General features: G+C 45.6%; 1 protein-coding gene across 11 annotated transcripts in view; it reads right to left on the reverse strand.

Annotated features, from left to right (window-relative positions):
• Positions 1–2,811: 2,811 nt before the first annotated feature.
• ATP9B (ATPase phospholipid transporting 9B (putative)) overlaps positions 2,812–14,487 on the reverse strand; it is a 243,155-nt gene continuing 231,479 nt past the window's right edge. For 9 of the 11 annotated variants that reach the window (XM_010586683.3, XM_064294374.1, XM_003406239.3 and 6 more), the window contains 5 exons: positions 7,280–7,388; positions 6,596–6,653; positions 5,680–5,883; positions 4,561–4,593; positions 2,812–3,305 (listed from right to left, as the gene is read on the reverse strand). In XM_010586683.3, the coding sequence (XP_010584985.2) occupies positions 3,169–3,305; positions 4,561–4,593; positions 5,680–5,883; positions 6,596–6,653; positions 7,280–7,388 (541 nt within the window). In that variant the 3' untranslated portion in view covers positions 2,812–3,168. The remainder of the gene's footprint in view (positions 3,306–4,560; positions 4,594–5,679; positions 5,884–6,595; positions 6,654–7,279; positions 7,389–14,487) is intronic. The other 2 variants (XM_010586682.3, XM_064294373.1) reach the window with 1 other exon arrangement.

The following is a 14,487-nucleotide window of genomic DNA, read 5'->3' on the forward strand; positions in this document are numbered from 1 at the left end:
GCTCTCCCTGGGCTGGGAGTTCCCCTTCTTGGGTGGGGGAGGGGCAGGCCCAGGGCTCAGGTCAGCTCTGAGGCATGCTGGTCACACTGCTCTCCAAGGCCTGCATACAGGCCTGAGTCTGGAGCCAGACCTCCATCCCAGAATGAAGGGGCCGGAAAGACCAAGTTTAAGGGGGCTGGGGGAGGGAATAGGAAACCCTGGTAGCGTGGTGGTTAAGTGCTACGGCTGTTAACAAAGAGGTTGGCAGTTTGAATCCGCCAGGTGCTCCTTGGAAACTCTACGGGGCAGTTCTACTCTGTCCTATAGGGTCGCTATGAGTTGGAATCAACTCCACAGCAGTGGGTTTGGTTTTTTTTGGTTTGGGGGAGGGAATAAGCCCATGCCTGGGGTGACCTACCTTGGGAAGACATCGGGGGACTCTGTTCCACGTATGACCCTCAACCCTTCTGGGGGTGTGGGGCCTTGGCCCCTTGGAATGTGAGTGGGGGGTGCCTGTAGTGGGGCAGTGGGACCACTAGTCTGAAGAACTTCACCCTGCTCCTACTGGTGCACTGCATGGTGACCACCCCCCAACCCCCAGCGCCGGGTATGGGGCAAGGTGTATGTGGGGGTGAGTGGGGGCAGGTGGGACCTTCAGCTACTCATATCACTCATGGTGACCCCTGTCCCAGGGCTGTTTGGGGGTTCTGCTCCAGCTGCGTCAGCACCAGTGCTCAGCAGCCCTAGCCCCCATTTGTGCTCTAAGGACTTTGCTGGTCTCTGGAATATTCTTTACCCCTCGGAGGGCCTTGGGCACCTGGGGGCAGTGGAAAGAAGGGGCGGGGTGAAGAGGGGGCCTTGGGAGTGACCCCCGCTCCAGAAAGGAGAGGAGGGGATGTCACTGACGATGGTGGGGGTCCTCTACAGAAAGTTTTGGGCAATGGGGGAACCCTACATGGTGGTAGGGATTTGGGGGCCTGCCACAGAGACCCCCTTTGTACACCTAGGCATAGGTGACACAGTCCTGTGTGGCCCTGGGTCCTTCAGGCTGTGGGTGGGGAGGGAATTGTGGGAGAGGCCAGGTGGTCTGGGACCCCCACAGGAGCCCCATCTAGGGCTGTTTTCGGTTCAAAGAAATGCAGCCCCGCTTTCACGCATTTGGTTTTCTGGAAGGTAATATCTAACTGTGACTCCTTATTCAGTGTTCAGCTAACTTAAGGCTCACACAAACTTCCGTATTTTAAAGTCACACTCAAGTGTTATTCCCAAATGGTCATGGTTTTTAGTTTTTCTGAGGCTAACTCTAGATAAAAAACAAACAAAAAAAAACACATCGCCGTTCAGTCTACTCAGTGACCCTACAGGACAGAGAACTGCCTCAGAGGGTTTCCAAGGAGCACCTGGTGGATTCAAACTCCTGGCCTTTTAGATAGCAGCTATAGCTATTAACCACTACGCCACCAGGGTTTCCATCTACAGATTAAGACTGTTTTAAGTTCACTTCATAGGTGGGTGGTTTGTCAAAAAGAAAAAAGCTATGGCAAGCAATGACCCTACTGCACCTAGTGCTTCTCAGCCCCCAACGGTGCCATCTCACTCTCACAGGCTCTAACTATCCACTGTGAAGTCCAGGACCCCCTGCCTTGACCCCAGGTGGGATTCCATCCCTTCTGCACACCCACGCTTAAAGGAGGGCCAGAGTACATGAGCTCTCCATAAAACCAAAGTGACGACGGACCACACCAATGAGGAAGCCAGCCACATAAACAACACACAGTGACACCTTGTGGGAAGTCAGAGAACTTCCTGTGAGGCGGAGAATGCTTGCACTGGAGAATGTGACACAGAGGCCTTGGTACATGGCTGGGAAGAAAAGCTTTACTGCTTTGAGGCTGCTGATTCTCCCCTGGAACGGATGGAGGACTCGGAGGTGCCGTGGTGCTCTGGCAGGGAGGGGGCAGAGGAGATGCGCAGCTTGTTGATCACAGAACCACAGAAGGGTCCAGTCCTAGGCGCCGCCCACCTGGCCTCCCATGGGGACCTTGGGGGAGATGTCCTCGGAAGTTCACAGAAGAGACTCACACAGCACAGACCCAGAGGGGCAGCGATGTCTGCTTTTTGAATTTCACAGACGAGAGAAGGATGGGGCTATCATGCCTGCCTTCGTAATGGCAGTACTGCTCTGAGGATGGTATACGTGAGTGGCTGCAGTGGGATTATGTACAAAAATACTACACTGTGATCCACTCGGCCTTAATGTGCTCAGAGGGACGGCTCTTTCTGTACGAACTCATACTTGTGACTTTCTGCTATAAAGAGAAACTGAGGAGCAAGACACTTCGAAGTGCTGCGTGTGGCTGACACCAGTGTGTCAATCTACACACAGGAGCATGACGCCCGGGAGTGCTGCGTGTGGCAGACACCAGTGTATCAATCTACACACAGGAGCATGACACCCGGAAGTGCCGCGTGTAGCAGACACCAGTGTCAATCTACACACAGGAGCTTGACGCCTGGAAGTGCTGCATGTGGCAGACACCAGTGTATCAATTTACACACAGGAGTCTGACGCCTGGAAGTGCTGCATGTACCAGACACCAGTGTATCAATCTACACACAGCAGTGTGACGCCTGGAAGTGCTGCGTGTGGCAGACACCCGTGTATCAATCTACACACAGTGTGTGACGCCCGGAAGTTCTGCTTGTGGCAGACAGCAGTGTATCAATCTACACACAGGAGCATGACACCCAGAAGTGCTGCATGTGGCAGATACCTGTGTACCAATAGTCCACCATCTATCAATACCTGACGAAAGGCAGTGGATACAGATGTTGGACGTACAGCTCTAGATTTTATTTAAGTAGGGATGGCATTCTAAGTTATAATATCAAAGAAAGAATGTGAATGTTAAACTGCATAATATAAATTCTCAGAACCCCAGTAATAGTGAAATAACTAGGGCTCATTTCAAAAGAAACACAAGCTGGTTCAACATGTAAACTGAATTTTGAAGGACAATAAAAAAATAACAAAAGGGAGGATGAGTGCCAGCCTCTGTGACGGTAGATCATCCTGAAGTGAGACCCATGGACAGGGTTTCTTGCCTGTGTGCCCACAAGCCCCTCACATCCCTCTCTCAAACCCAGGTGTGGAAGGTGCTGGAAGCGGTCCCATCATTGGTGTGGCCCTCAGGAGGTGAGCTTTGAGTAGCTGGGAGGAGAAAGCTTTCGCTTCAGATACTTAAGAATGTACAGTGGCAGACAGCTGACCACCGTGATGGCCGATACTTTCCACAGGAAAGTCAGAGTTGTGATGAAGGCAACGTCTGCAAGAAAGAAACGAAGGAGAAGTTTCAGCATGTGGGCAGGTCCACAGGCCTCACACTGCACAGCAATGACCCTGACAGTGTGGAGGTGCTTACAGACCCAGGCTGAACGCCACTGGTCAAGTTTTCCTTGTTGCAGGACTGCTTACCTGTACCTCAGGTGTAACTAATATAACCAAACACTGCTTAATGTGTAGACAATGCTTTGCAATAGAACTTGGAAGACACTTAAGTGCTAACTGCTTATGGCACTTTGTTTAGTAGGTAATTACAAATAACTCTGCCTTTGTGTTAGGCTAATTTCTTCTTTTAAGGTAGAGTCAACTTTACTGGCGGCCTGGGGTAGCAGAGGGCAGCAGTCACATCATTGCACATGGAGAAATGGGTCTCTCAGGGCTGAATGTGGACCCTCCTGTCTCCACACACCCCTCAGCCTGTCCTCCAGGGAAGGAGTCTCTCAGGGCTGAAGGTGGACCCTCCTGTCCCCACACACCCCTCAGCCTGTCCTCTAGGGAAGGAGTCTCTCAGGGCTGAAGGCGGACCCTCCTGTCTCCACACACCCCTCCGCTTCTTCCTGGGAAAGGAGTCTCTCAGGCTGAATATGGACCCTACTGTCTCTCTACCCCTCAGCCTCTCCCTCGGGGACATGCTCACCAGTAGCCCAGCAGCAGGCTCCGTGTGCGCATCTCGTTCTGAACTGTGAGAAAGCAGCATTGGTAATGACTGGCTATGAAAATGTCTTATGAGAAGGGGCATCTGAAGCACCGGATACGTGCATAGTTCCGTCCTACAGACCGTGGATACCCCCTCACACTGTGCAGTCCGAACACGGGATAAAAAGCTTACCTACCCGGAGTCAGGGGCTTTTACAAAAACAACTGGTCAACGTCTCCTGTATCAGAGCCCATAAAGCACTAAGCTGTGTTGATATTTAACCATGTTTTGAAAAACCCTGGAAGTGTTTTCCAAGCACTCAGGCACTAAAACTTAAAAGGCAAAGGCTTTGTAGGGAGGGCTAACCGTCACCTGGGCAGACACGGCACCCTGCACACCGATTAGCTTCCAAACACTGTTACAGGCAGCGGCTACAGACCCAGCATTGTACGAAGCAGAAAGCACACACAACCTGCTCATCTGACGTTACAAGGTGAGTTAGTGTGAAACAGTAAGTTAAAGATTTTATCAGTTTAGGACCTTTTTCAACATTGTTTTGCTAAATTTCTATACTCTTGAAAGGAACGGTAACATCACCTACCTAAGAAAGCTCCAAAGGACACTCTGCCTATACCTGTTCCAAACAAAACAGGGAATAAAGAAAATAAAGGACAGATTAAGGAAGGATCAGGGTGCTCCAAGCAGTTAGCTAACAAACACAGAAGTATATCAAAAGCAGTTAAAACGTCACTGAAATGTATTCGTAATTGTGGTTTTAACTCATCTCATTATGATTTTTAAACATTACTTAATCAAAATAACTAATTTACTATAACTTAGAAGCATATATCCAACTCCTCCCCTGTTGGACTAGATCTAAAAGAGTTTAAAGGTAGAGCTACCATGTGACGCAGCAGTTCCACTCTCAGGTACAGACCCGCGACTTGAGAGCAGCAACAGGAACAGACACTTGTACACGAGTGTCCCCAGCAGCCAAAAGGCGGAAACCACCCAGACATCCATCAGCAGATGACCGGATAAACAAAATGTGGTCTGTCTACATGGTGGCATCTACTCAGCCATGAAGAAATGAGGGTAGGTGCATGCCACAACATGGAGGACCTTGAGAACATCATACTGAACAATATTAGTCACAGGACAAATACTGTATGACCTCACTTATCTGTGAGAGGCAAAAATATAGAACCCCAGGGGTGGGAGGAAGGGGAAAGGAGAGCTTTAGCTCAGGGAACACCGAATTTATGTGAATGGCAGTGGAGAGATGTGGGAAAGGAGAGCAAAAATGGCTGTATAACTTGAAGAATGTCATCAGTGTCACTAAACTGTACATGTAGAATTGCTGAACTGGTGTATGTTTTGTTATGCTTATTTTTACCGCAATTAAAAAAAAATTAAAAGAGATTTTAGCTTCAAAGTGTGTTGCTGAGGAAGGAGTCCCTGCTGTGCCCAGGACCCCGAGGAGTTTTCTGGCATTCCCAGGCCTGCTGAGACCCAGGACCACTGTCCTGTTGATGGTGGGAATCTTAATCTTATCAAGTACTGTCAGGAGTTGTATCTTTCCACAAATAAAAGTAAGCTTTCTGATGTTGGATTTTATTGTGATCTATAAATTAGGACTACGGATTAAGAAGAAACAATTAAAAAGTGCTTCAAAACCACCAACAGACAATTATTCAGGAAAGAATTTCAGACAACTCACCGAAATACTCGTTTAGGAAGGCGAGCGAAGCCAGGTAGCAGCCGAGGCTGAGGAACTCGGCCACGACCATCAGCCAGTGCCACGTGCGGATGGTCAGCGCCACCATCAGCAGCTCAGTCAGGATCAGGGCTGTGAAGGAGATGGCCACCACGTGCACAAACTCGGACTCGAACAGCACCAGGGCCCCATACATGAGGATGCCACCTGGGGACAGCAGGGCAAGGCCAGCCTTTAGTGGGTGGCTTTCTCTACTGATGGCTGCGCCAGTCAGCCAGAAACACAGGGATGGAGTCACTAACCGATTGCAGCTAACTCAGAAGGCAAGGTCATGCTCACGCTCAAACGCCAGGCTGATTAGCAATATATCTCAAACTCTGAATTACGAATAAGGTGAGATGTGGCAGATGGGCCAGAAATACCAAGGAAAGGCTTAGGCACATTTTAGTATCTGGAGGGAGAACCATAACTGTACTTCACGGAGGGCGACCGCTAACATGGCGCACTGCGGCACACCTGGTCCACCTGCCATCACATTCCCAACAACGCCAATGGAGCTGGACCACCAAGCAAAGGGTGGCTAAGGACTTCTAATCGCATAACCCCATTTCCCAGAGTCCTACCATCACTCCATAAAAGAAAGTCATTGTCGGGCGTGCCATGTGACAAGCGCTTGTTAAGGTTTTCTGGATGAGCATTTAATTAAACACAGGTCAATTTTTAGGAGACCTGCCATCAGCCCCAATCACAGTCTGCTGTGAAGTGGTCTGGACCCCCACCTGCTAGAATATCCACTTCCAGATAAACAGAAAGCAATATTTAACTGCTGATGAAATTTTAAGCTTTTAGGATTTAACCTGGATATGAAAATAGAAGATGAGGAAAATTTTGGTCCAGTGCAATTGGGGGCCTTGCTTACCTTGGTAAATACTGATTAAAACCCAGATGAGGAAGGTCTTAAACGACAAGGATCTTCCCTAGGGGAAGCAGTGGAATAGGTTAGTTCACAGAGCAGGAAAATCTGTTTGAGTCATGTATTTTCAAGTAGCTAGATATGGGTAACTCTAAAAGACCCCAGGTCTCCCAACTCCCAATTCGCACACTAACCCAAGTATTTACCTGCCAACCTTTTCTGTAAAGGGCCAGACAGTAAATATTTAGGGTTTGCAGGCCATACAGTCTCAGTCGCCACTACTCAACTCTGCCATTGTAGCACTCAAGTAGCTACAGGCAATGTGTAAACAAATGGGAGTGGCTGTGCTCCAATAAAACTTTATTTACAAAAACAGACGACTGCTGCTCTACCAAAAACCAAACCCATTGCTGTGGAGTCGATTCCGACTCATAGTGGCCCTAGACAACAGGGCAGAATTGCCCCCTAGGGTTTTCAAGGAGGGCCTGGTGGATTCCAACTGCCGACCTTTTGGGTAGCAGCCATAGCTCTTAACCACTACACCACCAGGGTTTCCTGCTCTACCAGGACTTCCCAAGAATCCCTTGAGACACGATTCTTGCACATGGCCTCAAAGCTGGTGTATTTTCTAATAGGTGACGCGCTTGTGAGGTTCCCCGGCACATTTACGGGTCATGCGGGGAGGTGCACCTTGGTGAGGTCCTTATAAAGCTCAGGGTACAGCAGGGCCGTCTCCGGCTTCACATCCTGGTCCAGCACCAGTGAGAACACTGGGAACATGGTGTATATCGTCGCGTACCTTGAAACCAAAAGTAAAGCTATGCTGACAAGACAAACTTAAGGGTACAACCATGCAAATAAGCTACAACTATGCAAATAAGTCTGGAATTTGAGGTCTGCGTCTCAGACACCACACCCAAAAACTCAAAACGAGACTAGCTAGCAACCAAGAAAGATTATTCCAAAAACATGAATATTTACCCCAGAGCACAACATGTTCTATATGCCACAAATGCTTATAGGTAGTGCAATCTATTTATTTTTTTTAGTCAGTCTGGCCAATGGTTTATCAATTTTGTTAATTTTTTCAAAGAACCAGCTTTTGGCTTTGTTAATTCTTTCAATTGTTTTTCTGTTCTCTATTTCGTTTAGTTCAGTTCTAATTTTTATTATTTGTTTTCTTCTGGTGCCTGATGGATTCTTTTGTTTCTCGCTTTCTATTTGTTCAAGTTGCAGGGACAGTTCTCTGATTTTGGCTCTTTCTTCTTTATGTATGTGTGCATTTATTGATATAAATTGACCTCTGAGCACTGCTTTTGCTGTGTCCCAGAGATTTTGATAGGAAGTGTTTTCATTCTTGTTGCATTCTATGAATTTCTTTATTCCCTCCTTAATGTCTTCTATAACCCAGTCTTCTTTCAGGAGGGTATTGTTCAGTTTCCAAGTATTTGATTTCTTTTCCCTAATTTTTCTGTTATTGATTTCCACTTTTATGGCCTTGTGGTCTGAGAAGATGCTTTGTAGTATTTCGATATTTTGGATTCTGCAAAGGTTTGTTTTATGACCTAATATGTGGTCTATTCTAGAGAATGTTCCATGTGCTCTAGACAAAAAAGTATACTTTGCAGCCGTTGGGTGGAGTGTTCTGTATAAGTCTATGAGGTCAAGTTGGTTGACTGTAGCAATTAGGTCTTCCGTGTCTCTATTGAGCTTCTTACTGGAAGTCCTGTCCTTCTCCGAAAGTGGTGTGTCGAAGTCTCCTACTATAATTGTGGAGGTGTCTATCTCACTTTTCAGTTGTGTTAAAGTTTCTTTTATGTATCTTGCAGCCCGGTCATTGGGTGCATAATTATTTAATATGGTTATATCTTCCTGGTCTATTGTCCCTTTTATCATTATGTAGTGTCCTTCTTTATCCTTTGTGGTAGACTTAACCTTAAAGTCTATTTTGTCAGAAATTAATATTGCTACTCCTGCACTCTTTTGCTTGATGTATTTTTTTTCCATCCTTTGAGTTTTAGTTTGTTTGTGTCTCTAAGTCTAAGGTGTGTCTCTTGTAGGCAGCACATAGATGGATCGTGTTTCTTCATCCAGTCTGAGACTCTCTGTCTCTTTATTGGTGCATTTAGTCCATTTACATTCAGCGTAATTATATATGTGTTTAGTGCTGTCATTCTGATGCCTTTCTGTGTGTGTTGTTGACAATTTCATTTTTCCACTTACTTTTTTATGCTGAGACCGTTTTTCTTTGTAAATTGTATGTTCCTCATTTTCATAGTAGTTGAATTTATGTTTGCTGAGTCATTATGTTTTTCTTGGTTTTTATTTCGAGTTATGGAGTTGTTATACCTCTTTGTGGTTACCTTAATATTTACCCCTATTTTTCTAAGTAAAAACCTAACTTGTATTGTCCTATATCGCCTTGTTTCCCTCTCCATATGGCAGTTCTATGCCTCCTGTATTTAGTCCCTCTTTTTGATTATTGTCATCTTTTACATATTGACTTCAATGATTCCCTGTTTTGAGCATTTTTTTCTTTTTAAAATTAATCTTAATTAGTTTTTGTGATTTCCCTATTTGAGTTGCTATCAGGATGTTCTGTTCTGTGACCTTGTATTGTGCTGGTATCTGATATTATTGATTTTCTGACCAAACAATTTCCTTTAGTATTTCTTGTAGCTTTGGTTTGGTTTTTGCAAATTCTCTAAGCTTGTGTTTATGTGTAAATGTTTTAATTTCACCTTCATATTTGAGAGAGAGTTTTGCTGGATATATGATCCTCGGCTGGCAGTTCTTCTCCTTCAGTGCTCTATATATGTCATCCCATTGCCTTCTTGACTGCATGGTTTCTGCTGAATAGTCTGAACTTATTGATTCTCCTTTGTAGGAGACCCTTCTTTTATCCCTGGCTGCTTTTAAAATTTTCTCTTTATCTTTGGTTTTGGCAAATTTGATGATAATATGTCTTGGTGATTTTCTTTTTGGATCAATCTTATATGGGGTTTGATGAGCATCTTGGATAGATATCCATTCGTCTTTCATGATGTCAGGGAAGTTTTCTGCCAACAGATCTTCAACTATTCTCTCTGTATTTTCTGTTATCCCTCCCTGTTCTGGGACTCCAATCACATGCAAGTTATTCTTCTTGATAGAGTCCCACATGATTCTTAGGGTTTCTTCATTTTTTTAAATTCTTTTATCTGATTTTTTTTTCAGCTATATTGGTGTCAATTCCCTTGTCCTCCAGGTCCCCCACTCTGCATTCCAATTGCTCCAGTCTGCTCCTCTGACTTCCTATTGAGTTGTCTAATTCTGTAATTTTACTGTTAATCTTTTGGATTTCTGAATGCTGTCTCTCTATGGATTCTTACAGCTTATTAATTTTTCCACTATGTTCTTGAATAATCTTTTTGATTTCTTCAACTGCTTTATCAGTGTGTTCCTTGGCTTTTTCTGTAGATTGCCTTATTTCATTTATGAGGTCATCCCTGATGTGCTGAAGCATTCTGTAAATTAGTTTTTTATATTCTGCATCTGGCAATTCCAGGATTGTATCTTCATTTGGGAAAGATTTTGATTTTTTAGTTCGGGGAGTTGTAGAAGCTGCCATGGTCTGCTTCTTTATGTGGTTTGATATTGACTGCTGTCTCCGAGCCATCTATAAGATATTGTAGTGATTTATTTTATATTTGCTCACTGAGCCTTATCTTGTTTTGTTTTCTTTCAATATACATAGATGGGCTACTAGATTGTGCTGTCTTGATTGTTGTAGCCCTTGAATCACTTATGTTCTATTACCAGCTGGTTTGGGCTGTTACCAGATATATAAGCCTAAGAGTCCGTTCACTATTCTTGAGTAGAATCTGATTTTGGGTCATCAAGTGTGTGGTGCAGACTATCACCTATCCACCTAGAGGAGTAGTGGTGATAGTTGTGTGCACCAGATTCTAGTAGCAGCAGGGGGTCACACTCCAGGGGGACGGGGGCAGGATGCTGACAGGCTTCCCCCAAGCACCAGTGAGGTAGGTGTGTCTCTATTCCTAAAGCACTTTGGTGGGTGGGCTCTGCAGCTGTACCTTAGGCACCCAATGCAAGTACCTCTACAGATTGGTAGGTGTCACCATCCTTAGACCCCTAAGGCAGGAGGCTAGGTGGTCTGGGGGGAGCTTCAGCCCTCAGTTCCCTGTTGTGGGTCAAGGGCTCTGTTGAATACGCAGAGATATCAGACCTGGGAAACTTGTCTTTCCAGTAATCTGCTAAAACAATTACAGTCAGATCTCTATCAGAATTGCCTTTGCATTATAATAGCCACCTTGTTCCCTGTAGGGATGAAAGCCCAAGACCGTGGATCGCATATGCTTGGCTGGAGCTGGTTCTGTATTTTTAGTCCAATTAGGGAAGGATTTTTGGTCCCTGGGTTTTTTGTAGCTGCTTCTCTCAGGCCAGGAGAATGGGTTAGGAAAAGACCAAAAAAAAAAAAAAAAGAAGGAAAAACCACAGAGCACTTCACTCTCTGGCTCAGGAAATTCCAATGTTAATGAAGCCGCCTGGGAAGGGGAGGGATCAGATAAATAGGAGCGAGTAGCACCCCGGAATATAGACAAAGTTACTTATCTTGTTTGGTGATGACTGCTTTATCTGAGATTCCCGAGGGGTGTGTAGCCTGTGTGCGTTGGCTGGGTCGAGATCGCCCCTGAGGGTCAGGCCCACGTCCTGTGCTTGTGCTGTCTCAGAAGCCGTGGTCAGTTCCTCTGCTCCCAGTCCAAAGCCCAGCGCCAAGGTTCCCTGGCTGGGACGCCGCACTCCAGGCTCCAAAATCAGCCGCTGCCTCCCGGTGACCTCTCCTCCTGTCAGCCGCGTCACTGCGCTGCCTGCGTGCACTGGCTGGGCTTCCCCCGAGGTCACTTCTGGGGGCTAGGGCTGCGACCCGTGTTTGCGACGTCTCAGGATGCCATGCTCAGCTCCCCTGTGCCCGGTCCAAAGGTTTTCTGACTGAGACGCTGGCTCCAGGCTCCGAAAGCAGTCGTTGCTTCCCCGTGGTGGTTCGCTCTCAGTCTCTGTCACTCAGGTCAACTCTTTAGATCTGTGTTTGATGGTCAGGGTTCGTAGATTGTCACGTATGTGATCGATTCACTTGTTTTTCCGAGTCTTTGTTGCAAGAGGGATCCAAGGTAGCTTCTACCTAGTCAGTCAGCTTGGCCCCGCTCCTCCTATTTATTTTTAATTAAACTTTTTACTAGGAGATAATTATAGACTCACATGCAGTTTTAAGAAATCATATAGCTTCCCTGGTGGTGCCATCTTGGAAAAGCCAGTATCTCAAACAGGAAACTGACATGGGTGCAGCCGCAACACAGAATACCCCATATCACAAGGGTCTCTACTGGTGCCATTATCACCACACCCACCTCCCCCATCCCACCCATCTCTGAACCTGCTCACCCACTAATGTGACCTCCATCTCTACAGCTTTGTCATCGCAGGATTATTACATAAATGTATATACAGTAGGTAATTCTTGAGGATTGAATTTCTCCCTCATCATTCTCTGAGATCCATTGTTGTGAGCATCAATAGTTTACTCACATTTATTGCTGAATGGCTCTCCATGGTGTGGACACAGTTTATTTAACCGTTCCTCCTATGAAGGACTATCTGGATTGTTTCTAGATTTTGGCTATTGCAAAGAAAACTGCTATGAATATCCACTGTACAGTTTTTTGTGTGAAGGTTAAGTTTTGGTTTATTTGGGATAAATGCCCAAGAGTGCAATTGCTGCACCACATGCTGTGGCATATTTAGTTTGTTTAAAAACCACTCAACCGTTTTCCTGAGTGGCCGTGCCATGTTATACTCCCACCAACAATGTGTGCGCGATCCAGCTTCTTCCATCCTGGCCACGGTTGGGGCCGTCACAAACCTTTAGTTTGGTGGCTCCGACAAGTATGCTGTAATAGCACATCAGGGTTTGATCTGCATCTCCTCCTCAGTGGACAAAGATCTGGGACATCTTTCATGTGCTTTGTCATCTGCACATCCACTTGGGTGAAATGTCTGCTCAGGTCTCTTGTCCATTTTCTAATCAGATTGTCTTTACTGTTGAGTTTTGAAAATTCTTTATATTTTACCTAAGACCATTTTGTCAGTTTTTTCTTTTTGTGCCTAAGAAATCTTTTGACTTTCAGCTATGTTAATTCTGGGAGTCTCAGGGATCTCAGTCCCTACTGCCTGCTGTCCAGTGTCTGAAAACAGCTGCTTCACAGATCTTACACCATCTTCCAGCTGTTTAAGATAGGAGGCTCGACTGCTTCCTGTTACTCCAATCACGGCTTGAAGCAGACAGTTGCCATGTGTGTCTGATAAACATACAGAGCTCATGTTCCCCGACAGGTTCTGGTGAAGGTGCCTGTAGAACATGGCTGCCCTTTCGCCTTGCCCCACTGTTGAGAACTGTTGCTGTGAATATTATTTACCTTCTTGGGTGCTAAAATTAAGATAACCTCTAATAATTTTTTTTTTTAATTTTTATTGTGCTTTAAGTAGAAGTTTACAAATCAAGTTGGGCTCTCATACAAAAATTTATAAACACCTTGCTATATACTCCTAATTGCTCTCCCCCTAATGAGGCAGCACACTCCTTCCCTCTACTCTCTTTTTGTGTCCATTCAGCCAGCTTCTGACCCCCTCTGCCCTCCCATCTCCCCTCCAGACAGAATATACCAACATAGTCTTATGTGTCCACTTGATCCAAGAAGCTCATTCTTCACTGGTATCATTGTCTATCCCGTAGTCCAGTCCAATCCCTGTCTGAAGAGTTGGCTTTGGGAATGGTTCCTGTCTTGGGCTCACAGAAGGTCTGGGGACCATGACCTCTGCAGACCTTCCAGTCCCAGCCAGACCATTAAGCCTGGTCTTTTTACGAGAACTTGGGGTCTGCATCACTGTTCTCCTGCTCCCTCAGGGGTTCTCTGTTGTGTTTCCTGTCAGGGCACTCACTGGTTGTAGCCGGGCACCATCTAGTTCTGGTCTCAGGCTGATGTAGTCTCTGGTTTATGTGGCCCTTTCTGTCTCTTGGGCTCATAATTACCCTGTATCTTTCGTGTTCTTCACTCTTCCTTACTCCAGGTGGGTTGAGACCAATTGTTGCACCTTAGATGGCCGCTTGCTAGTGTTTAAGGCCCCAGATGCCACTCTCCAAAGTGGGTTGCAGAACGTTTTCTTAATAGATTTTATTATGCCAATTGACTTAGATGTCCCCTGAAACCATGGTCCCCAAAGCTCCACCCCTGCTATGCTGGCCTTCGATGCGTTTAGTTTATTCAGGTAACTCCTTTGCTTTTGGTTTAGTCCAGTTGTGCTGACCTCTCCTGTATTGTATATTGTCTTTCCCTTCACCTAAAATAGTTCTTATCTACTAATTAGTGAAAACCCTTCTCCCTCTCCCTCCCCGCTCTCGTAACCATCAAAGAATATTCTCTTCCCTGTTTAAACTATTTTTTGAGTTCTTATAATAGCGGTCTTATACAATACCTGTCCTTTTGCAGCTGACTAATTTCACTCAGCATAACGCCTTCCAGATTCCTCCATGTTATGAAATGTTTCACAGATTTATCATTGTTCTTTATCAATGCATAATATTCCATTGTGTGACTATACCACAATTTATCCATTTATCTGTTGATGGGCACCTTGGTTGCTTCCACCTTTTTGCTATTGTAAACAGTGCTGCAATGAACATGGGTGTGCATATAGCTGTTAGCGTAAAGGCTCTTATTTCCCTAGGATATATTCCAAGAAGTGGGATTGCTGGATCCTATGGTACTTCTATTCCTAATTTTTTAAGGAAGTGCCAAATTGATTTCCAAAGTGGTTGTACCATTTACATTCCCACCAGCAGT

Source organism: Loxodonta africana, chromosome 11, assembly GCF_030014295.1.
Source record: "Loxodonta africana isolate mLoxAfr1 chromosome 11, mLoxAfr1.hap2, whole genome shotgun sequence".
Classification (NCBI taxonomy): Eukaryota; Metazoa; Chordata; class Mammalia; order Proboscidea; family Elephantidae; genus Loxodonta; species Loxodonta africana.